Consider the following 23,745-nt stretch of genomic DNA (forward strand, 5'->3'; position numbering starts at 1 on the left):
TTATGGCATCTGGGTTCTTTTTCCCAGCTTCAGCACAGACTTAATTGACTTATTCAATGTCATGTTGCTTCTCTCTGCCTTCATTTCCCCATCTGTAAAATGGGGCTCAGAATACAAGTGACAAGGGAGTTATTAGAGGAAAAAGCCTCATGTCTCTGAGGGGCTTTGAGATCCTCCAAATGAAGCTGGTATGGAAGAGCAAATTATCTTTGTTACATTATGTTGCAAGCAGAACCCTAGACAATGAAATTAAGAGATCCACGGAGGATGATGTTATTAGATTTATGATTTAAAAAAAAAAAAAAAAGAGACAAAGTAGGCAAAATAAAAGTTTTCAAGGCAAAGACCAGCAACAAATGTTATAATTCAGATTTCTTTGCTCAAATAAAAACCAAAACATTCTAACATAACAGACTTGTTAAGCAGAAACAATAAAAGAATTGAAAAATACCAGAGAAAAATAATACATTGCATTAGACATCTCATTTTACAAGGCAATTTGATTAAGTTACTATTGACTGACAGAACAGCACTCTAGGTCAATCTTGGCATACCTATGTTGACAGGAATGCAAACATTGTAAATAGACAGCACTTACTGTAGAAATATTAAGACTAAAGATATTTACCCATTAAAATAAACAGAAAACCACCTAAAGCAATCATAAAATGAGTAATTTTTCTTTTTTTTTTTAAAAAAAGCAGCCAGGTATAACAAAATCGTAACTTAGACCTAGATTTTCTTGTGTTAAGATAATTAAAACAACAAACAACAAACACCCTGTATTAAAAGAAAGACATTTCTGAAAAGTCAGATTATTCACTAGGTGCAAAATTCACCCTGTTTTTGTTCCGAGGGCCAGTGTGAGGCCTATGCAACACTTAAAACTCCCTATTTTAAGGGCTTAAACGGGACTTAGTCTTCATGCTGTCCTTCTGAACAAACAAGGGCAAAGTTCTCCCCATGTATGAAATTCACCACAGTGCAGAAGACCCAAAGCCACCTGCGTCACTCGGCCCCTCAACATGGGACTGAAAGTGTCATGCAGGACATTGTGCAGAACCTCTGCATTGGGGGTGAATGTCACCCAAAGGGAATAAGTCAGGTATAAAGTGTCCTACAATTAACTCAAGATTAAAAAAAATATTTTTTGTATTAAACACTACAACTGAAGGGAGTGATATCCTTTCTAACGCAAGGAACAACAGCGATAAAGAGCAGCTAAGGAAAGGACCTTCTGTGAACAGCGGGTCTCTAAAGGGTCATCTAACACGAGGGACATTTTTAAAATATTCCTCAGTGCTGAGAGCAATGGTTCCGTTCCACTGGTGCTAGCAACACTGAAACCCCTATTTGATGGGCTGCCGGTTGCCTCCATACCTTGAGCGCGGTCACCCTGTTTAAAGCAGGTCTGATCGATATCTTGCTTAGACCACCGGCAGCTGCCAGTGCCCATCTACACTAGCGTTCCCAATGCTGCAGTGGAGAGAAGGGTGAGAAACTCCCTTCATGCGGACCGAGCCAGAGTGAGGTTTAATCCCTGACACCCAGCGCAGTCAGTGAAAACTCAGAGGAGCTAAGCATCTGTCATGATCAGCAGACCCACTTGCTACTGTTCTCAGGCAAGCAAAATTCCCATGAAAGTCAAGAGACCAAATTCATCACTGCCACAATGGGGTGCAACTTCCATGGAAAAATTCAGCGGCCCAGGGAGCTTTATAACTTCCATGGGAGTTTCACCCGAAGGAGTGTTGAGGTTTGGCCTTGAACTTCATTGTCCCCACGGTAGGATGCCACTTCCTGCAGCTGGATAAAGCAAATACTATGTGGGCTCCCAGAGTGAATACAAAGCTGCAATTGACTCCAGAGTGTCCTGCTGCTGTTAAAAATGTCAGACAACGCAGTGTATGAGCGTCAGCAAAGGTCCTGGAGGAAATTAAAGCCATCTCACTTCTGGCTTGCCTCATTTCAGCTCTAATAGGAGACTCAAACTTTAAGAACACTGTTTCGATATATTTTTTAAATTAAAAAATATCTTAGCGGTTCAACAGTTCTTTTAGACTTCCCTTTGATGTCACTGAAAGGGATGTTATGCAACCCCTTTTGCATGAAAACGCTATTGTGTCCCGCCATAGTGGCTCTGTAGTGTTTTGTAAATGGCAGTGTTTGGAATTCTTACCACAGAATACTGTAACATCTGTTTAAAGTTTGAGGGATTTTCACAGACAAAAGAGAAAAGACCTCCTGGTGACACCAATACATTGACCCTGTCGTGTTCAGACAACCCTAAACATGCATTCTTGCAACATCTTCAAATCATCAGGTTCCTTCTTCCTTCCAGCCACTGCCAATGGCCATGTTATTTATGAATCGGCAGAAGTTTTGATGAATAATTAGCACCTGCTCCACCTCTCCAGCGCCCCAGTCTTTCTGTTTATGTCACAATCCAGCACTGGAGACAAACTGACCTCAAGAAAGGTATGCCGAGGAATTTCAGTTATACTCACTGTCAGCAAGGAAGCAGTGAAGAACAACAGAGCCATTTAATATGGGTTTCAATCAACTGGATGATATGTAAAGTTTGCTTAACAGCACCAGGGTCTTTTTGACTGTATATCTACAGTGGGTGCCACTGAAAATAAAACCCTGTTTACCACAACGCGATAGTTGGGATGGGACAGGCTGCAAATACTGCAGGAAGTTTAACAACTCGCCGGGATCATTTTTTTTTTTTTTTTAAATAACACCACCCACTGCATATCACCTGCCCTCCAGAATGTACAGTGAAGTCACAATTAAACCCCGTACATCATCTCTATGAAATCCCAGCTGGCGTGGTAACCTTTGCATTGTTTTGCCATGAGGTTGTGGGTAGGACCCTGGAGTCAAATGTCAAAGGGCATAGTCTCGGTTTCAGTTAGGGTGGGTGTTTATGGGTTAGGGGGAAGGAGAAAGAGGAAAAGCCCTATAACGCATTGGGGAACCTACCCATTGAATCAAGAACACCTCTTCCTTACCCCTCCAGGTATCAATAAGGGAGGGTTCCCATTAACATTCAGTGACAATTTCCTTGCAATTAATCCTAAAAACTAGTTGCATCATAATATTGATAACCGATGCGGTGTTAGTACATCACCAAGGGAGCTACTTAATTCACAGCGACCACTTATAAAAAATATATTTAGACACACCATAGTATTCTACAGCCATGGTCCCATACACTCTATTATATTAACACTACAGTAAGCTGTAGTTCTTGGGGTCACAACTGCACAACATTGTAATATAAAATTTGCTTACAAGATACGTCACTGATTGGGGAAATTTACTAAATGACAACATCAAATAGTCATTAGTATTTTACAAGTAACAATGACACTTTCACTCTGCTTTGGTTTGTGTGTGTGTGTGAGGAGAAGGTTCCTCTCTCACTCTTGGGTCACCCCGAACACAGACTAGGAGGAATGATCATGGGCAAAACCATGTCTAGTCTAGATAACTTATACACAAACAGTCTCTACAGACCCACTCTCAGCTCCTCATGCCCCCTATCAGTGGACACATTTCACCCTACTTTTGATCAGAAAAGCAGCAGACGTCTTTCATCGGATGTACTCTCTCCATACACACCAAACTTTAGCTCAACAAGTCCAGCCTCAAAGCTGGTATCGCTAAGCTTTTGAATGAAAGCTCAGCTGGGATGTCGAGTCTGCTAACAGCATTTATATTTGTAACATCAGTTTCTTCTCTTTGCCAAAATCGCTTTTAACCTTTTTTCTCCCCAAAGAAAATTCAATCAGCTTTACCCATTCCCTCCCCAACCCAAGAAATACATACATCTAGGCATCCCATCCTATGGTGGAAGAGGACTACCTGGGATTCCCTTCCGAGACAATCAATGTGGCCCTTGAAAGATGAACTTCCACACTAGGAAAGCTCAGAATGAGATTTCAACCTTGGCCTACCAGATATTCCTCCTGCATCGTCCAGTGGTGACCACAGCAGTCACCACAGTTATTGCCATAGAAACAATGGTGATGACATAATGGAGCATTATGATTTCATCACTGGAGCAAGCAGACTGAAACAAGAGAAAATTCTTTGCAGTTAGTGGACGTACTGAAGGAAAGTTATTAAAGAGAAGCAAGCAGGTCAAGGTTTTAATTAGGACTAGTTAAAAAAATAAAAAACAAACAAACTCCCCAGTGTGAAAATCCCTCTTTAAACATAGGTCTTAAAGGTTACACAAGAGGAAATCTACTTTCATCTACTCTTCACCCCTAAAACTAGTTTAGAGAGATGGGTCTAAACCAAACAAGCCCAAAACTTTGGAGCTAGATCTGAACTTTTTGTGGCTTTGGCTACTAATTTACTTCAGCATGGAGTAGGTGAAGGATGAAAATCCCTCTCCCTTCACCCCAGATAGTTCTGCGGTTGTCTACATGGCACTCAAAGTCCCAGGTCAAGAAATTCAAGCATGGTACCCCATGTGGCTGGCACTAAGAACACTAAAGCCTAACAGAAAAGAAAATATAGCTAGTGAAAGCTGTCAGATTGACTGAGATGCTCTAACCACAGAGCAGGTACTGACTGCACAAGCAACGGCAGTCCAAACCTCCCCTCATTGTCCTGCCAAAGCACTTCAACCTTGATTTGGAGGAGCTCAGATTCCCTAGTCCATGAATTCTTCATGTAGGAATGGTCTGAGACCTACCAACTCATTGCACATAGTTCCCCTCAACAGCTATGGGATGGGCCACTAATGACACGGTTGGATTGGAACAGGTGGCCTAGCAGTAAAATGTTTTACAGGACAAATGACTCAGCCACTCCTCCAATCATACTTTCTAAGAACAAGGATACTTTTTTTTTTTTTTTTTTTGAAATGGCAGCAACGGTGCTGTCTGTGTAACTTTTTGATTTAACCACCACCATTGGTCATTTTCTCCAGATGGTCTTAGGAGATGCTGCTGTCTGGAACTGCAACAAGCTGCCCCAGCCTTCTGGCAAAATAGTTTCATAAAAGGACAGTGCACTGACTAAAAGCTTTAATATGCTTATTGCCTCTTTCCAGAAATCTTCCATGCTGACAAAAGAATGCAAAATGCATCAAAACATCTTGCTTTACAAAAAACAAAAAAACAATACTGCAGGGAACAGGTTTAATGACCTTTTTCTAAGGGAGTGGGTGACCAGGCAAAAGCATAAAGGAGATTCTGGAAGTGACCAGCACAGCTCACTTAAGAAAAATATGCTTTTGCTTTTAAAAGAGAACACCACCTTTCACACAGATGAAAAGCAATTTGTTATAGAATTAGGGGCCCTGTATCCTGCTAAAGAGATGGATCTTTTGGGTAAGGAAGCTTAAGACAGTCCTTAAGAGAAAGACCCAGAACATGGGAACATAGCAGGTTGACACCACTCTGTATGCAAGCATAAGAGTCTATTTTCAAGTTGTAATGGGCAAATTGGCTCCCCGTAGTCATCCAGAAAACAGAGAGACATTCACTAGAACTGCAAATCCTGGTTAGCATCCAAAGCAGTGCCAACGCTCTGGAAGGCTGAACGTCCTGGAAAGAAGGTCTAATGCCAATGAACCAGAATCTGGTGCTGCAGTTTTATGTGAAGACGCACTTTTCCAATGCATTGCTTCTAGGAACAGTGAGAGAAACAAAGCATCAATCAAGCGTCTGGTGTACAGGTAGCAGAGTGATCATTGAAGCTCCCCGTTTTGGGGACACACATTTCCCTCCACCCCAGACATACTTAGTCCCATATTCTCGTATATACTTCTAGAAGAAACGTAGTGAGTAGTGCATTAATAAAGACATCACAACAGCCAATACACTGACAAAGTCTATGGGTTTGAGCTAGGAGAATACATTCTAAGTAGTCTCTGTATGACTGGTTTAAGAGCAAGCATCAATTACAGGAGTGCGCCACTTTGGCACTGAGCTCTGTATGTGCTGGACTAGAACCAGTCTCCAGGATAATGCAGAATGCAGTCGTCCCATAATCTGGCCTTCTGCTAATTTTTCAGAAGGCAGTTTAAGCCTCCCATGAAACCCTGCCATTTGGACCCTCACCTGTACCCCAGTACTAATTACTACAGGAGTAGATGATATGCATTTGGGGTACTCAAGGATAATGATGGGATTAGTAACTAGGAAAGTAGCCTGGCATACGGGACTAATAATCAAGAGAGGGCTAAGATTGAACAGTAGAAAACAGCCAGTTTGGTGTGACCCAGATCGCTCTTTTCAACAACAAAATGAAATCAAAATACATGCGCATGCCCCATGCTCTCTGAGACACTAATTCTGCTGCACTCTTGGCTTTCGCATATCACTGTTGTGACGTCTCATCGGCAGACTCCAAAGCATCCAGTAGAATATATTTGTGTGTGCGCGTGTGACAATTATCAACCAACGTCTCTCGAACAATCTTTGCTTTGCAAATATTTCTAAGAAGTTACCAATATTTATTTTAAGTCAGTAAAAAGCAGAAACATTTGGAGTCCCTGAGATGGGGGCGGGGGAGGAACCCTCAAAACCATAGTATAATCTAATGGACTACAGTTTTACTATCACTAAAAATAAGAAAAAATATTCATGTGGGGGCAGCCAAGAAGGGTCAGGGAGGATCCAGTTGAAATCAGTGCAAGTCCTTGTTTAATATCAGCATCATGTCTATCTCAGTCCATTTATTTTGTCTACTTGTGCCCAGGAGTGTTTAGCCTTCCGAAGATCTCGTTTGGTAAATTGGCTGGGTTTGTTGCATTTGAAACAGAGTAAGTTGGAGGACTGTTTCGTAGCCCCTGTGGCTGTGTGGAATCCCAGTCCCTTACACAGGCACACGTGTAACATCGATTGCATTGGAATTTCTCTTTCCTTTAGCAGATTCAGCTGCAGCCTCTGTGATGGAGAAACTAAATGCTAACCTTAAATTAAAACAAGACAACAAATAAGCACAAACAGAACTGAAGTCCAGCTATCAATCTCTCTCTCTCGCTCTCTCTCTCTCTCTCTCACACACACACACACACACACACACACAAACACACACACACACACACACACACACACACAGACACAGACACACACAGAGTTCCTGATCAGCTTCCCTGTAACCAGACGTGCTGGAGCCTCTTGAAGTTACTATAAGGAACGCCTCTTCCTAGACTAAATTCGTACCCCAAGAACTCTTCTTAAAAGTGTTGTTCAGCTGCTTGGCTTGTCAGTGGTGATGAGGCAGGGGAGGAGTAAGGGGGCAGACCAGGTGGTGGGGTCTCAGGGCTGTGGCAGCTCTGCCAAGTTGCTCCAGGTGTCTGGATTTATGAGGGATCAGAAACATTTTCTTTTGCGTGGTTTTAAAATAACATTGTGCATTTTCCCGAGCCGAACGTCTTCGCTTTTCCTCCTCAAGACTCTTGTGGAACCACTTCCAGCAGCTTCTGGCACAGGACTGTGATGGAAACTGAATGGGAGGAAACAAGAGCAAGTTAGGGGCACTGGAATGCAAGCTTTACTCATTTCAACCTGGAGACCTGGTAGCTTGTTTCATGATCCTCTGCCTCAAATGGCCTGACTCGTCGGCAATCCCACTTTTTTCTTTCAAAGGAGTCTGTCCAAATACTACGTAGGTCTTCATTGCAAATCCAATACCAAGGCCATACGCTGACTCAGTCCTTGCCCACAACTCCCATCCATAGCAGCGGGAGTTTGTGCATAGGACAAGGGTAAAAACTACTCTGACACCTACATCGGGTGATGTGTGTTGACTATGTCTACATCCAGTCTTATTAACTACACGCTGACGGGAATTACCAGCTTACTACTGTACATATGTGCACATGCCATTTAACACACATGCATATAACTAAGACCCAGATTTCAGAACGGCCCATACAGCTACTGCGGCGTCCTAGCAATGAAGCATACATGTTGTGAGATATTGCATGTTTGCTTGCACGGTTCTGAATATCAGTCATGTACATGCACACGTTTTCCGTAAAAATAGTCATACTGCGCTGTCACAAGCAACCAACACAAGAGAAAATCAGTATGTGCAGCTCACAAACAGGGTGGTACATGCACAATAGAGGGGGAAGGAAATTTAATGAGGAAACATTTCAACTGCAAACTCACAAGGGGGGTATAAACTGTAAGATTTTTTTTTAAATAAGTTACCTTGACAGTGTCTTTTTAAAGTGTGTTTTAAATGGTTCTGTGCCCTCACTATTACATTGAGTGTTCTCTGCACATGACAATATTGGCAGACACAATTAACAGGGATTCTGATTAGCTCAATGTGATCAGATCATCTACAGTATACTAATACATAAGGCGGGCATAAAGCTCATGTGCCTAATTAGAAACTTGTCAGATTTCTTATTCTGTGTTCCTGGAATATTTTCTATATTCTCTGCTTGAAAGCCTGTCCCGCTGGAACAGAATTAATAAGCTAATTTGTTACTCAGTTGCTGTGGAAATAGCTTTACCAAGAACTAAACCTAATACTTAGAATTAAAAAGTCATGAGCACTGTTAAAAAGCTCTTTTTGTGTTCATACAAAACCACATAGATAAAGTTTGGTATTTCTGCTTGTCTGCTTTTCTAGGTCAGCCTGTTGTATTAGAGTTAGAGACAGATGGTGGAGTTTAGTTACTTAGACAACACAGCTTGACTTTCTTGAATCAGTTGTTCAGACAGGGAGATTATGTGGTGCCAGGCAGAGAGCTTTCCACCCCGAACACTCACTGTGGTATAGACCTTGGCAGCTGAGACACACCTATATTACATGGACAGCTTACAAATAAAGCTCACAAGAGAATCTACCAGGATATTGTCTCTTCCCTTGCTCTGCTGCCACACACTGATGGCAGGGAGGGCACTGATTGGACCAGGACCGGTCTCTATTGGCTAAGTGAAATATACAATATGCTGGGGCTAATTCTGATCTCACCTCCATTAGAATTAGCCTCACAGTGCTCCGATTTTTACACCATATCTCCATCCCCCTTCCCACCTCACTCCCGCAGGATATTTTCCTCTGCTAATAAAACCTTGACACTGCAGCTCTTTAGGTGGCATAAGAAAGGCAGCGTCAACAGCTCGCTAGGGATTTATGTCCCAACACATCCTTTCCCTGTTTGAGGGGGAAAAAAGCTTGCTCAGTAAGAAATGAAACATTATCTATGAAGCCAAAGCCAAAGGTGCGCCCTGCAGAGGCTGACGGCTATAACTTACAGATGCTTTGGAGGATCCACTTGGGTTTGTTTTTCCACCAAACCCCAAACAGGTAAACAGGAATCCCACTGAGGATAATCGCAAAGCCTATAGCACATTCCACTGGCGTCATCCAGAAAGAGACCACGATCAGGAATAAGCAGGCTAGGATGAAGAAAGTGGGCAGCAAAAGGTTAACCTGGACACAGGAAACAAGAAAAGGGGTGGGAAGTTAGTCAAGGAGGATAGGAAACAGGGGCCAGTTACTTACAATTGAAGTTTATCTCGCTACAATGTGTGTGCCTGGTTTTGACCTGGGAAGGGAAGTGTTTGGATTCTGAGATGGACGCTTTGCTCCCCGTGACTGCTCACAACTTTGAATGAGAGGTTGTGGATTTTTAGTTTCCCTTGGGAAGATATGACGCTCTTCAATCAATCAATCAATCAATCCTGGAAGCACCCTGAAGAGATAGAAGTATGATCACCCCCGTTTTACAGGTCGCATAAATGAGGCTATAATATGGCATTCGGAGGGCTGGGCGGCCTAGCAGCTAGTGTACCTGACTTCTGGCCCCTTTTTTCCCTGCCATAGGTGCCTGGTTGCTAACCTTAGACGGGGGATTTTCTGGACTCCACTCACACCCAAGTCTCAGCCCTTAAAGGGGTATAGTAGAGGAACCCGGGCCCTCCTTCTTCATCGGTTCCGAGCCCAGGGCCGTCTGTGAAGCCACCCTGACAGGTTCCTCTAGACCGAGAGTCTAAGTGCACTGCCCTGAGCTACTTCCTACCCATGTCCCTTCAGTTTGGGGTGCGGTCCCTATAGCCCATACAGTCTGTACTGACTCATCTGGAGTAGCGCCCCTGGACCTACAGCAGCCTCTTGCTGTGGCATCAGGTCCCTCTGGGCGGGGGCAGATATAAGGATGGACAGGGTCTAGCCTGACAATGTCCTTTCAGTCAAACAGTACAGTTTCCTCAATGCTGGGTGCTCCCCAGTCTACTCAACAGCCTCTCTCGGTCAGGGACGCAGTGCTGCTCCCCCGGCCGTCAGGCTTGTAGTGACACACTCTTCATACAGAGAGGCAGAGCTACTTCCTGCCCCTTTGCCAGTCAGCCCTACACTGAGTCTTTTCTTCCCCCCTCCATTCCTGGCACCAGCTGCAGGTACAGCAGGCTGGGCTCTCTTTAACCCTTTTCCTGCTGGGGTGACATTTCTCTGCTCCACAAACAGAGAAAGGAAGCGACTTGCCTAAGGCCGCACAGTAAATCCTTGACATATCTGGGAGCGGAACCCAGGAGTTCCTAGCTCCCAGTCCCACACTCAGTCCATCCACGATACATAGAGCTGTAGAGTGTCAACGCACAGCTCCGAACACAGCTGTATGACTTTGGCTATCTGTGACTTGGTGGGGATTTGAGTGTGCTCTGAAGAGAACGGTGGAGCCTGCCTTTGAGAAAGACTGGCCAACTCCAGTGCTTGACAAGATCTTGGCCTCCAACCAGACGGCCCATTGTGCTGCCAGGGCAGAGAAGGACAAACCAAATGAAGTTCTCTTCCGTGTAGTTTTTTTTTTAAACAAATATTTTTAAGGCAATTTCATGCTGGCACAAAGCATTCGATTGAGAGTCACCCAGGCTGACGTCCTCTAGTAATAATCCCCAGAACAGGTTTGGCACGGAGAGCGTTCCTATGCGCGGCCTTGCCAAGGTCTCTCACCCCTGAGGTGGAGGGAATTTCCACGGCCCGTGAGCCTCAGCCTTAGATGAGAGAGTCAACGAGCGCCAGCCGAGATGGAGTTTTGTGCAGTCTGGATTCCTGACTACCAGGAGTCGGTCTGACACCAGCCACTCATTTCATACAAGCAAAAGTTCATTCACGCCTGACTTGGCTTGCTATAAAGTTGCACTGAAGCTCTGCCTTCATGTGGCAAAGTAGTTGCATTTTCCCACTCCACCCTCAACAGATTTTCTCACCGTTATTGCGGAAGGGGGATTTCTCCACGTGGAAGTCACATCCTTGAATACCAAAGAACTGCCCCTCTCCCGGAAACGCCACCACAAAACCTCCAAACCTGCCACCTTCCTGCTAGCATCACAAAACCCGGAGCATACAGCCCACCATCCACAGGGCTTCCCACTCCACTCCCTCCACCATCCTCACCTTGATGGGCCTTTCCAACTCCGGCTTCTTGTAACGGAGCCACATCATGCCGATGATGGCCAGAGCCACGCACAGCCAGTTGAAGAAGCTGAAGAAGTTGATGACTGAGAAGATGTCATTGGAGAAGGCGTAGAGCAGGGTCATGAGGCACTGCAGACGGAAACGGAAGCCATGAGCAAACGGACAGGCAGGGGAGAGCACCATACGCTACTAAAGACAAATGTCAGAGCAACAGACTACCATTCCGGCACAGTGAAGGATTTCCAGGCGTACTCAGAATCTGGGGCTTAATTTTTACTAATTTAACCAAGTCTGATCACTGCATGGAAAGTGAAACTTGCAAGCCAGGGAGGTACCATGGTTTTCGAGCTAAAACATGGATTGGATGATGCAACAGCGATCTCCACTAATCTAACTGAATCTACAACCGGATGCTATTCTATCCGCGTTTCACTTCCTCTTGTACCCAGCCACGCTTCCTCTCAAAGGTTTTTGTCTGAAACTGCAGCGGTATGTTCTTCTCCCCCACAACAACTAACTACAGGTATTGTTTTACAGCTGTGGGAGCACTGAGCGTGACAGGGAACATCTGGAGAATGCAGATCAGCCAGGGGAAGATTCTGCAGGGATTGTGGCACTAAGTGACACACATTTTCCCGTGGGCTACCCGGACTTTTCAATGTATTGGGGCTAGTGGCAGTCTGGATCCTCTGCTGCAAAACTTCCCCTCTCCCCCGTGTTCCTAGAACTGTGACTTAAGGTACAGTGGTAACAGCTGCCACTGATTTACATGCTAAGAAATGGCAAATAGCTTTAGCAATGTCACCTGGCATTTCTGCGTTCGGTGTAGTGTTGCTGTCTAATTAGGACATCCTCATCCACATGCACTTGATTAAACCTAGCAAGACATGTGGGGTCTGGGAGGAATATTCCCTGGGGCACATTTGCAGACACTTTGGGGAAGGTTCACCTCCCACTGGAGCAACAAACAGAGATTGCTTGTTTGGACACAATGGAGTATCCCACCGACATTTTCCTGCAGCCCCAGGAAGAGCAGGCATCAATGGACTTTAGCTTGCTCCACCTTCTCGATTGGTTCTGTTCTTTCTGCCATGCACTACCTTAATCTGTATTCATCTCAATCTGCATGACACTTACTGTGAAGATGAGAGACGGCACCGGAGTGAGAAGCTTGGGGTGAATCATGGACAGGACAGAGGGTAGGTGACCCTCCCGTGATCCCACGAAGAACAGCCTGAGGGCAACAGAGCCATTACACCACGGGGCACAGGCGCTCGGCAGTCCCTCACTCAGTCCAGGTATACACTCAGTATAAAACAAGGTACAACGCTGTGACAGCAGCACAGGCGTTTTGAAGTGAGCCAAGCGGAAATGAAACTCTGAGCCCAGCCTGTTGTACATAGGTATTTCCACATGAGTGATGCGCTGCCCCTCTGAGTGGCAATCTTGTGATCCCTAAGGTCCCCCCACTGCTCTTAATTATTTCTTCCAGAGGGGGAGCCGTGTTAGTCTGTATGCAGCAAAAACAACCAGAGTTCTGTAGCACTTTATTTGTTAGTCTTTAAAGTGCTACAGAACTCTCGTTGTTGTTGGTTTTTTTAATTATCTGTATTAGAGTGGCACCAGTTGACATCAGGGCCTCTACCGGCTGGGTTCTGCACATATGTAGCTTGCTTTCTACACAGGGAAGGCAAAGGATGGGAGGAAGAAAGTATTTGTATCCCTATTTTACAGATGGGGATCCAAAACAGAGCAATTAAATGCCGTACTCCAAGTCAACAGGGAGTCTGTGGCAGAGCCAAGAACTTACATCCTCTCTCCTCTTTTGGGGGGAATCCTCAGCCTATGGTTTCTAAGGCTTTATAAGCATCTGGGTTTACATTAAAAATGCTTTCTTGAGCACTGCTCTTAAAGTCCAAGTCTGTATTTATTAGGGTGATCAGGGAGCAAGTGTGAAAAATTAGGGCGGGGTGGGGGATGATAGGCACCTATATAAGTCCCGAATAGTGGAACTTTCCCTATACAAGCAGGACCTCTGGTCACCTTTGTATTTATTTAGTCCGCAGCCAAAGATACCCAATAACTTCAACAGGATTTTGTCCAAACAAACAAAGTGAGACCAAGACCTCATAGACTCAGACTCTAAGGTCAGAAGGGACCAACATGATCATCTCGTCTGACCTCCTGCACAACGTAGGCCTCAGAACCTCACCCACCCACTCCTGTAATAAACCCCTGACCTATGACTGAGTTATTGAAGTCCTCAACCATGGTTTAAAGACTTTAAGGTACAGAGAATCCACCAGCAAATGAGTCGTGCCCCATGATACAGAGGAAGGTGAAAACCCGCCAGAGCCTTTGCCAATCTGCCCTGGGGAGAAATTCCTTCCCGACCCCAAATATGGTGATCAGTTAAACCCTGAGCATGTGGGCAAGACTCACCAGCCAGACACCCAAGAAAGAATTCTCTGTAGTAACTCAGAACCCACCCATCCAACGTCTCTTCACAGGCCATTGGCATCTCTACCACTAGTAGTCAAAGATCAGTCAATTGCCAAACTAGGCTGTCCCATCATACCATCCCCCTCCATAAATTTATCAAGCGCAGTTTTGAAGCCAGCTAGCTTTTTTGCCCACACTGCTCCCCTTGGAAGGCTGTTCCAGAACTTCACTCCTTTGATGGTTAGAAACCTGCATCTAATTTCAAGTCTAAACTTCCTGATGGCCAGTTTATATCCATTAGTTCTTGTGTCCACATTGGCGCTGAACTTAAATAACAACTCTCCCTCCCTGGCATTTATCCCTCTGATGTATTTATAGAGAGCAATCATATCTCCCCTCAATCTTCTTTGGTTAGGCTAAACAAGCCAAGCTCTTTGAGTCTCCTCTCAGAAGGCAGGTTTTCCATTCCTCAGAACATCCAAGTAGCCCTTCTCTGCCCCTGTTCCAGTTTGAATTCATCTTTCTTAAACTGCACACAGTCTTCCAGATGAGGTCTCACCAGCACCTTGTATAATGGTACGAACATCTCCCTATCTCTACTGGAAATACCTCGTCTGATGCACCCTAAGACTGCATTAGCTTTTTTCACGGCCACACCACATTGGTGGCTCATAGTCATCCTGTGATCGACCAATACGCCCAGGTCCTTCTCCTCCTCTGCAAGGACGTCAGGATTTGGATACTGTTTAAGGCAGTGACACTCAGACTGAGGATCGCAAGCCGGAAGTGGCTCTTTAACATGTCTCCTGCGGCTCTTTGCAGCACACCATGTTAAAACACTGTCTGATTTAATTATTAACCCATCTAAGTTATTAACCAATCAGGAGGCCTTTACTGTGTTATTAACCAATCGTAGTTGATTAATTAATAGTACTTAGTCAGTCCTTTTGCTATGAGAAGTTTATATCTACAAATATATATACACACATATATATTTTATCTATAAAAACTAAATATTTCCCGTCATACTGTTTAAATATGAATATATAGCACTATAGTAAATGAAACAATGAATTCATATGATTGGGGCTCTTTTGGGTAATGCTGACTGCTAATTTGGCTCCTGAAGTACTGAGGTCTGAGTATCTCTGGTTTAAGGCGTCCTCACATAGTGTGCCGGCCCTTCCTACTCTGCATCTGTCCACAGGCATAACCTCGGAGACCCTGCTCCTGTGAGGACAGCTCCAAATGAAGAGGGGTTAGGTAGAGTGCTTGTAAATGGGATCTGCAGCATTGAGCAAAAAACGTACCGAGAAGAAGTGAAGAGGGATCCATTGACAGAGCCGAAACACGATAAGCCAACGAAGATGGGTATGATCCAGGACATTACACCAAGGTGATAGTTCCCGAAGTCCTGGAGGGAAGCCACAGTCCGTCAGCAACTTGCCTAAGGGAACTCATGCCAATCTACCCAGACACGTTTTTAACATATTAAGTGCCCAGTTCTAGATGGCTATACACACAGACCACTGAAGATCTTTGTGACTGCCTTTTCCAAACCCCCAAAGTGCTCTACCGAATTGCACACAACCGACAGAAGGCACTTCACTGACATGCAGCTACCTCTGGGGCAGAACGTGACATCCATTAGAACAGCATCAGCACCCAATGGTTTAGGACAGAAAGTCTGGGAAAATACTGGATCCAACTGCAACAGCAGGAGGATTCAAATATGCAAAATATCAATTACACGTATATGACGTAGTATAGGACACTGGAGCAGACAGCCTTATTTTGGCAGGAAGCGCCATCAGTTTTTAAGGAGTCTCAGTTTTACATCTCAGTCTGATTCATCCCTGTATTGCTCCAGTTTTATGCCACTGCAATTCCACTATTTCAAAGAAGTCACTTCAGAATAAAACTGGAGTAATGCAACCAGAGCTGGTATCTCTAGCAGCCCAGCACCATATAGCCCCATGCTGGTGTATGGGTTCGATGTTACTCAGAGGAGAGTGTGCTGCCCACTGAACCGCCAACACCAATTTATACAGGATCGGAGGATTCCCCCCAAATACTGACCAGGCTCAGTCGTGCTTAGCTTCCGAGATCACACAAAGCTGCACACTCTCCATAGGGCCAGGGAGCAGGATTTCTATCTGAGCTTTAATTTGAACTATTAGAATAGTGCTTATTTGTTTTTGTTTTTTTTAAATTCAAGAGCAGATGAAGCAAACTGATACTTTGAGAGACTAGCCCAGTTCAGTATTGAGTATTCAGTTCAGTATTGAGTATTCAGTATTCCATAAACTGGAAACTGATCATTCAGGTACAGGACAGGTAGCAGCTGTGGTTATTTATGAACAACCAGAACATTTATTTAACGCCCACCCTTGCTTAGCTCTCTGATAAATCCAGCTCAGTGTCAAGTGGGGCACCTCTTCCTCACCTCCCATCTCCTGTCAAACATCAGCTTCTTGCAAGGAGCTGTGATCAGTGCTGAATGAACTGAGAGATCCAACTACAGAGAACACGACGGATTCACGTAGCGCAGAAAAACAGATAAGAGCGGCTTTTTATATGATTCATCTTACCACGGCCACGGCTTCAGATGACAGCATTTGGTCTGTTGACAGGGTAGTGAAGTAAGCCAAGTTCGTCAACACGTAAACTAAGGTGACTATAGGGAGTGAAATGATGATGGCTAGAGGCAGGTTTCTGTGAGGAAGAGAGACATCATAATGTATTAGCATCTGGGGCTCTGAAGTTCAGTAGGAGACATAATTCAAGAGACAACACGCTAGGGAGAGACACAGCTGTTGCAGAGACCAGCCTTTTTTGAATAGGTTTTTGCACTGCTTTTTTTTGGTCTTGCAGAGAGGGCCCAGTTTTCAATCTTGACTCCATCCTCCTTGGAGAAGTTGGGCAGAAAAAAGTAGCCCAGCATGGTGGCTGGAAGGCAGAGGGAGATGGACTCTTGGGGAGAAGATAGATTGCCTGACTTTGATTGCCTGACCAAATGGTGCTCTGGTTCAACACAGAGACGTTTCACTTAAAGAGCTCACGGGTGCCTCCTGCCAGCTAGCAGTGTTAGAACGTGCACGGTCGTCTCCTGGCCAGAGGAGAAGCACTTGTGCTTGGGGCTGTCTAGAAAGGAGACAGGAAGGTCAGGGCTGTAGCTGGCAGTCACCAGAAATCTGCCTGGGCCCCCTGCAGTTCCTGGGAACCAGGCTCAGCTTTAACCTAAACAAATCCTCAAAGAGAAGCTGGTGTGATGGCAGATTTGCCCTTCCTGATAGGCTAGTTTAGTTTATCCACACTCATTTAAAAAGGGAAACCTTTCTTAATGCAGCATACAATCTGCCTGTGGAGCTCAAAGCAGGAGGCCAGGAAGTCAAATAGAATGGCTGCATTCGGAAAGGGGGTGGACAATTACAATCCACAAAAACATTAGTAATTACACGTCAAGGAAAGGGTAATTGAATCTCATGCTTCACAGTGTGAGCTGATCGCCACAGGGGTCAGGAATTGGTCTCAAGCACAGCGCACGGAAGGTTGGCACCTCCCTTGGAAGCATCAGCATTTGCCAGAAATGTTTAGCTCTGGCAAGATCAATCCCATGTTACCAGAGCCCCTCTGATAACTTGGATGTGGACAAGCAATGAACAGAAAGGCCCATGCCTTGGGAGGGAAAAGAAATATGGGTCAAGAGGGCATGTCACAATGTCCTGGGAAGCCCCCAGGTATTTTGGTGAAAATAGATATGATTATGAAATTGCAATAAAGCAACAAATGCAAAGAAAACCAGCAAGTCACAACTCTGAAGGAGCGGATGCTGAGCCATGACGAGGAAACGGGATTTTAAAATCTGAACACAGCGGGAAGGTGATTTAATAAGGGCTTCTCCTAGACAGAGGTTTTCTTTTCCCCCTGCCTGCAGAAAAGCCCACCCTTTACTAACCAGGAACAGTCTCATGATCTAGCATGCATTGCCTTCAGCAGAGATTTTGTTTCCCCCCCCAAAATGAGACTTTGTTTTATGTTCCCTGGGATGGCTGGTGACAACACTTGCTGCACACGAAGGGTGGCTTTATGTTAACAGGTGGAAGTGGCGTTTAGAGGGTGAGCAAGAGGTCGCCATGTGGCACACATACCTGTAGGGGTTTATCATCTCCTCAGTGACGAAATTCAAGTAATTCCTGCAATTTAAAAAGACAATGGTCATTCTGGTTAGAGAGCAGTGAAGTTAGGCAAAGAATCCAATGGCCTAAGCCTCACCCCAACATGCATGCCTACGCAAACCCCACTAGGGACAGACAAACCAAAGCATGCTCTGCAAAACTGAGGGCAGCCAACGTGTCTCTCGATCTACGGCACAAGGGCGGAGGCTCCCTAGGAAACCTTAAAAACACAGGTGTTCCCTGCAGGTCCCAGCATGCAATGCAGCTAGCCTGCTTGGGACAAGATGGATCACTGCATGCCGAGACTCACGGTCAGCTAGCGGCGCCGCTGTGTTGCTAGCGGAGGGCTAAAATCCGCCTCTATTTTTATTGCAAATCAAACAGGGCCTAGGTTCCTGTCAGCATGGGTGAAGGGCTTAACAAAGAAACCTCTAGGAGCTTTGACTTGGAGTTGTCAACTGGCAGAGAGATGTGTCAGTGCTGACAGCGGCTGGTCACAGCTGTATAGCCCACTGTGTCTACCAACAAATTGCTGACTGCTTTGAACTTCGCTACTGCTCACGCCACCAGCACTAGCTTACCAAAATCCACTTCGTTTGAACCAACGGCCCACAACAGGCACATGACCTCGGTTTAGTACAGTCTGGGCTCCTGCCCAGAACGAGGAGTGGATCAGTCTCAAGCCCAGATGAATCCTGTCTCCCATGCTGCCTTGGTTAGCCGGAATAGTCCTGCTGCACTTAATCATTCCGACTCATCAAATATCCTTCTCCATCTGTGACAATTCTGGCCCCAACCAGACAATCCCACCTTATTTGGTGTCTCTTGGTTTCCCTGGTGTTCACTCCCCAGATTACCCGGGCATTTTACCAGGTCGCCCCTACACTTGCTCCCTTTTAAATACTGCAACTGACACCACTTGCTTGTACCTGCACATACAGATTGAGGAGGGACTGTAAGGCCTGAGCATGAATAACACTGGACAAAAATGAAGTGATTGCACCGTCACCTTAAGGACGAGGAGATCTAGACGAGAAATTCTGGGCTAGGATCTCCCTGCCAACTCTCTCAAAGAGCTGAAGACAAATAACTAACCGACACGGTCACTGCAAAAAGTAATATGCCAGCATCTTACCAGCCTCCATAGGCAAAGAGACCGCTATACAAAGCCAGCACTATGTTCCCCACATCCAACTTTGTGCCTTCGAAGGAGTGTTCAGGGTTCAGGTTTAACACATCACCTACACAGGGACAAAAAACAGACAAGGACAAAGTATCAAGATGTGAGAAGTGGACAAAGGCTGAATTCCAGAGACCTTCACAGGTCAAGGCTTAGGCAGGGAAATAGTCTGGCAACATCCTGGGACAAAAAAAATCTGCTTATAGGGCATTTGTTCTGTTGATGCATAGCTGGTTGGATCTGTGTTAAAGAGATGTAGCCAGGTTTCTATTGCGCTGGTTTCCTATGGTCTTACTCCAGTTTCACACTGCGGGATTCCACAGCAGTAAAACCAGGCTACGTTCAATTAACAACTAACTACAGCAAGAGTTCTCCAACTTCCCATAGTGTGGACCACTGCGTGTCTGGAGAAGACGAGTAGAGGCAGCAGGGCACAGACACCAGGTCAAGGAGAGATCATGTGAGATGGAAGGCGTGGGGACAGGTGGAGGAGACGAGTATTAAGTGCAATTCTCCCATCAACGCAGGCCACTTCGATGGGTGAATCCCACTGGCTCCTCCTCAGATTGTGCCGCAGTCAACTTAACTGGCCCATGCGTGAGAGGAAGTTCAGACCATTGTATTGCAGGGCAAAGTTGCCCTTTCTCATTGATAGAAACTTCAGAGCTACTGGATGAACAGGTGCATGATCCTAGCAGCCTCCTTGGTGCCGTTTTATTTTGTGTGTTTCTTTTTCTCTTCAGCAAACGCGATGCTGCTGAAAGCCCGTGGTGCGGGGGAGTTGAAATTTTGCAGTGCAAGGATAAAAGTGGTGCCTTAGCCTTAATACCTCTTTTCTTCCTTCTCTGATACGAATCTATGGAATGTAGCACGCTGAAGGGGGCAGGGTTAACCCCAGTGTTGCTGACTGCCATGTGATAATGGTTGTTTGTGTGATTAGTGTAGATCTCTGCTGTAAGAGGAATCACATGGGAGGCAACAGGGCTGGTCAGATGCTAACATGCCTCACCAAATCCTGTGCTGCTCCCCTGTCTTCCTCCCTCACAAAGGAGAGCACTTGTTTCATTGAAGGAGAGGTGGCTTCCCCCACCCCAGGCCTGGATTTAGGCTCCAGATCAAACAGCATGAAACAAAACAATGGCAGAGACCTTTAAAGCAAAACAAATAAACCCTGCGGCTCTGCTGGAAAGGCTTTCAACAAATTTACAATCAGATCTTTTTTTTATGGCTTTTTAATTCAAAAGTGGATAAATAACAGGAACTTTTGATATTTAGACCCTAAAGTAGCTGACTTCCCTTCCCACAGTTCAAAGGGGATACCATAAGCTTCTGTTTGCTGGGTCACCGATGGAACTAAAGGAAATCCTGGACCTTTATCGAGAAAAAGCAGCCTTCAGTGGAAGGATGGTATAATAGCAAAGTCTTTTAAGCATCTTCCAGCCAGAAGAATCCCAAAGAGTTTTGCAAACTATGTAATGCAGGAATCAGTCCAGACACTGCTGAAATGCAGCTAGCTCTGGTGTGCAGCTAGTTTAAACCCATTAAGCCTTTAGCAGGCCCTTGGTGCCAGCAGCGAGTGTCCCCACTATTCCCCGTGGGATGGACTGTGCTATCTGCTATCTTGAGTCTGCTCCTGCTGAGACCCATGTTCTAATCAGGTCTCACAAACACAGCCTCAGTCATGGACCCAGAGCAGCAAGGAGAGCTCACAACCCTGAGAGATGGACACCTGCAGGCTGCCAAGAGGCCCTTACAGGCAAAAACTCATTTCTTCATGGGGATTCGAGGACCTGTCTTCACCCTGCTCTCTCTCTCGTGGGTTCTGGTACCAACGGAGATGTGCATACCGCTCCTTGGAAGGGCATAAGGGCTGTGGCAGTCAGAAGTTGGATGAATATGGGGAACGTCAGATTCTGTACTCAAAGGCATGCTAGAAAGAGGATGGAAGCAGGTAGGCCGAGATGTGGGAGACCAGGGACAGGCAGCTGAGAGATAAAGAGGGTCTCTAGATCTTGGGCTGAGTAACAAATTAGTCTTGGGTTGCCCCGTCCCAACCGCAAAGGCAAAGATGCTGCTGTCTGGAGGTAGGTGAGGACAACTATCTTCAGGTTATTTACAAAATGTTACCCTTGCTAATATGAGGTGAAAACCTCTTTCCACCAAAGCTGTGTGTGAAAGCAGACCAGCGGCGCCCCCGCTCTCCATCGTCTCTGTAGTCCAGTGCCGCCGCCGGCATGCCGGCATCAGATTCAGAGGTGTTGGGCCCACAGCCCCAGCCTGGCTTCAAGGATTTAAGGGGAAATCAAGCCCTAAACTTCCCACCACACCCATCCACCGATCAAATTTTCCAGCCTTTGCTCTAGCATCCCCTTGTCCAAATCCCACTGCACAATCAAAACCGAGGATCAGCACCAGAGCTGGTGCTAAAGGCAATTGTTCTTGGCATTGCAGCATCTTTTTCCCCATCCAGTTCTGAACTAGGAGTGCCGCTTCTAGATGAAAATTATGGTCCCCTGTGCCACATCTCCACACCGCCAGTACAAAAGGCCCAACATTCTAGGGCTATGAATTATACACATCGGATTATAACAGGGTCCTAAGTACCATCCTCATTGTGTAAATGGGGAACCGTGACGCAGAGAGGTGAAATGACTTGCCCAAGGCCCCCCAGGAAGTTGGCAGCAGATCTGTAAATAGAACTAAGCTGCCACCACTCACGACTACATGTTGTTTCTCATCAGACAATATGATCAGGTAACTAAAGTTTAGGGAGATGCAGAAATGCAAAGACGTTGTGTTCGCATTAATGACGTAAATGCATTAAGACATTGTGTTTAACCTGAGACATTCCAGCCAGGAATTACAAAAGCAAAATGTCCAATCTCAATACTGCATTAAATGGTTTTAAATTAAAAAAAAAAAAAAATGAAGAAAGAAAGAACGAAAGAAATAACGAAAACTCAGTTCTATAATGACTGGACCTGTTCTTAATGTGTCCTAACTAGGTCCCATGTAGGTTCTGGACTAGAAACAGATGCAAACGTTTAAACAGTGAGTGTAACTAATCACTGGAACAATTTACCAGGGGATGTTGTGGATTCTCCAGCACACAAAGGCTTTAAAATGCAGCCAGAATGTCTCTTCTAAAAGATTTGCCAGAAGCTACGCAGGAGTCACTGGGTGAGATGGTTAAACCTGCGTTATGGAAGGAGTCAGACGAGTCTCTTCTGGCCTTTATGTCTCGAACAGCAATGGACATCTCAGGAAGGTGAGACCCCATCACAGGTACATTCACCCCAGTTTGGAGACGCCTGCCTGGAGTTCCACACAATACAGTTACGTTCACCCCAGTTTAAACTAGAAGTCTGAATTTCCTGGCATTTGTGGCTTGAAGCCCAGGCCTCGAAAGGTTAACGGGGGTTTTCCCAGACACCTCGTATGTGCTGTCCTTATCATTACTTGTTCCTTTGATAGACACAGAGTTTTGAATTACAGGAGGGAGGCAAAGTTGGCTAAGGAAGCTAGAGCCAAGGGGCTCTACATCAGATACCTGCACAAACAGAACTGCCACCAGGCAAGCAGATTATCTCTGGGCATGAAGGAAACCAAGCTGCAACCTATTCAAGTGTGTGTCTCTCGCCACACCAGACTCTTGCCAAGGATGCGGAGTTGATACCACTAAAGGACTGTTATGCTGGTAACAGATTGTTCAGGGGTCTAGGCCTCCTTCTTTTCAAACAGTCCATAGCTCTCGCGCTGCCTTTCCCTTGGCTGCAGCACACAGTCAACGTCTGTTACCGAGGCCGGGCAAAGATGCAACTGTCAAGCTGGTGGCCAGAAGCAGAGCGTCCCTGAGTCGCCAGCCAGAAATCCGTGCTCTCAAATGCAGGAAACATCCCCCACCCGGGAACCAGGGGGTTGGGAGGTGGGGGAAACAGGGACGCGTTTGCTTCTGTGCAAAGGAGGGTTTGTTTAATTCTAATCCGGATTTGGTGCCGTGCTGGGCTGCAGAGATGCCTTGGCTCAGTGTCATGGAGACAGGCCGCCCCGCCAGGGCACATGATCAAACAGAAGTGAAATTAGCCACAGAAGTTGGGCTACAGAAGCAGCGTTTAAAGCACAACAGGAAAAATAAAGCATAACTTTTCATTATTCTTTGGTTCAACTGTGTGTGTGTGAATGGATGAGACAAAACACGCACACACACACGCACACACACACGCACACACACCCCTGCACTTGCCATAGCATGTACCTAGCTCATACCTTTGCAGCAACTTAGTTGCTAGTCAGCAGGGATGGAATCAAAAAAGAGCTGTGTAGACGTTGCGGCGTGTGCTGGACTTCGGGCTCTGAAGCCGGGGGAATGGGGTGGTCTTCAGAGCCCAAACTCAGACCTGAGCCACAAACGTCAAAGGACCATCTACACAGCTGTGTTTAGCGCGGTAGTGCGAGCCCCGGGAGCTCAAGTCTGTCAACCCAGGCTGGAAGCTCCATTCTGCGGGCTGTGTAGATATGCCCTGAGCGGTTTAACGT

General features: G+C 45.7%; 1 protein-coding gene across 3 annotated transcripts in view; it reads right to left on the bottom strand.

Moving 5' to 3' along the window:
- Positions 1-345: 345 nt before the first annotated feature.
- Positions 346-23,745, bottom strand: part of SLC7A5 (solute carrier family 7 member 5) — a 59,864-nt gene continuing 36,464 nt past the window's right edge. The window contains exons 3-11 of one of the 3 annotated variants that reach the window (XR_010918366.1): positions 19,165-19,270; positions 18,003-18,047; positions 16,443-16,566; positions 15,162-15,265; positions 12,547-12,643; positions 11,389-11,538; positions 9,249-9,426; positions 7,194-7,476; positions 346-5,652 (exon numbers count right to left, since the gene is read on the bottom strand). Coding sequence is in view for 1 of the 3 variants with exons in the window: in XM_067540217.1 (XP_067396318.1) it covers positions 7,421-7,476; positions 9,249-9,426; positions 11,389-11,538; positions 12,547-12,643; positions 15,162-15,265; positions 16,443-16,566; positions 18,003-18,047; positions 19,165-19,270 (860 nt within the window). In the remaining 2 variants the exon portion in view is untranslated. Of the gene's footprint in view, positions 7,477-9,248; positions 9,427-11,388; positions 11,539-12,546; positions 12,644-15,161; positions 15,266-16,442; positions 16,567-18,002; positions 18,048-19,164; positions 19,271-23,745 lie in introns of all 3 variants that reach the window. The other 2 variants (XR_010918365.1, XM_067540217.1) reach the window with 2 other exon arrangements.

The sequence above is a fragment of the Emydura macquarii genome, unplaced genomic scaffold (assembly GCF_026122565.2).
Source record: "Emydura macquarii macquarii isolate MOO-44397 ecotype Brisbane River unplaced genomic scaffold, CSIRO-AGI_Emac_v2 contig_561, whole genome shotgun sequence".
Classification (NCBI taxonomy): domain Eukaryota; kingdom Metazoa; phylum Chordata; order Testudines; family Chelidae; genus Emydura; species Emydura macquarii.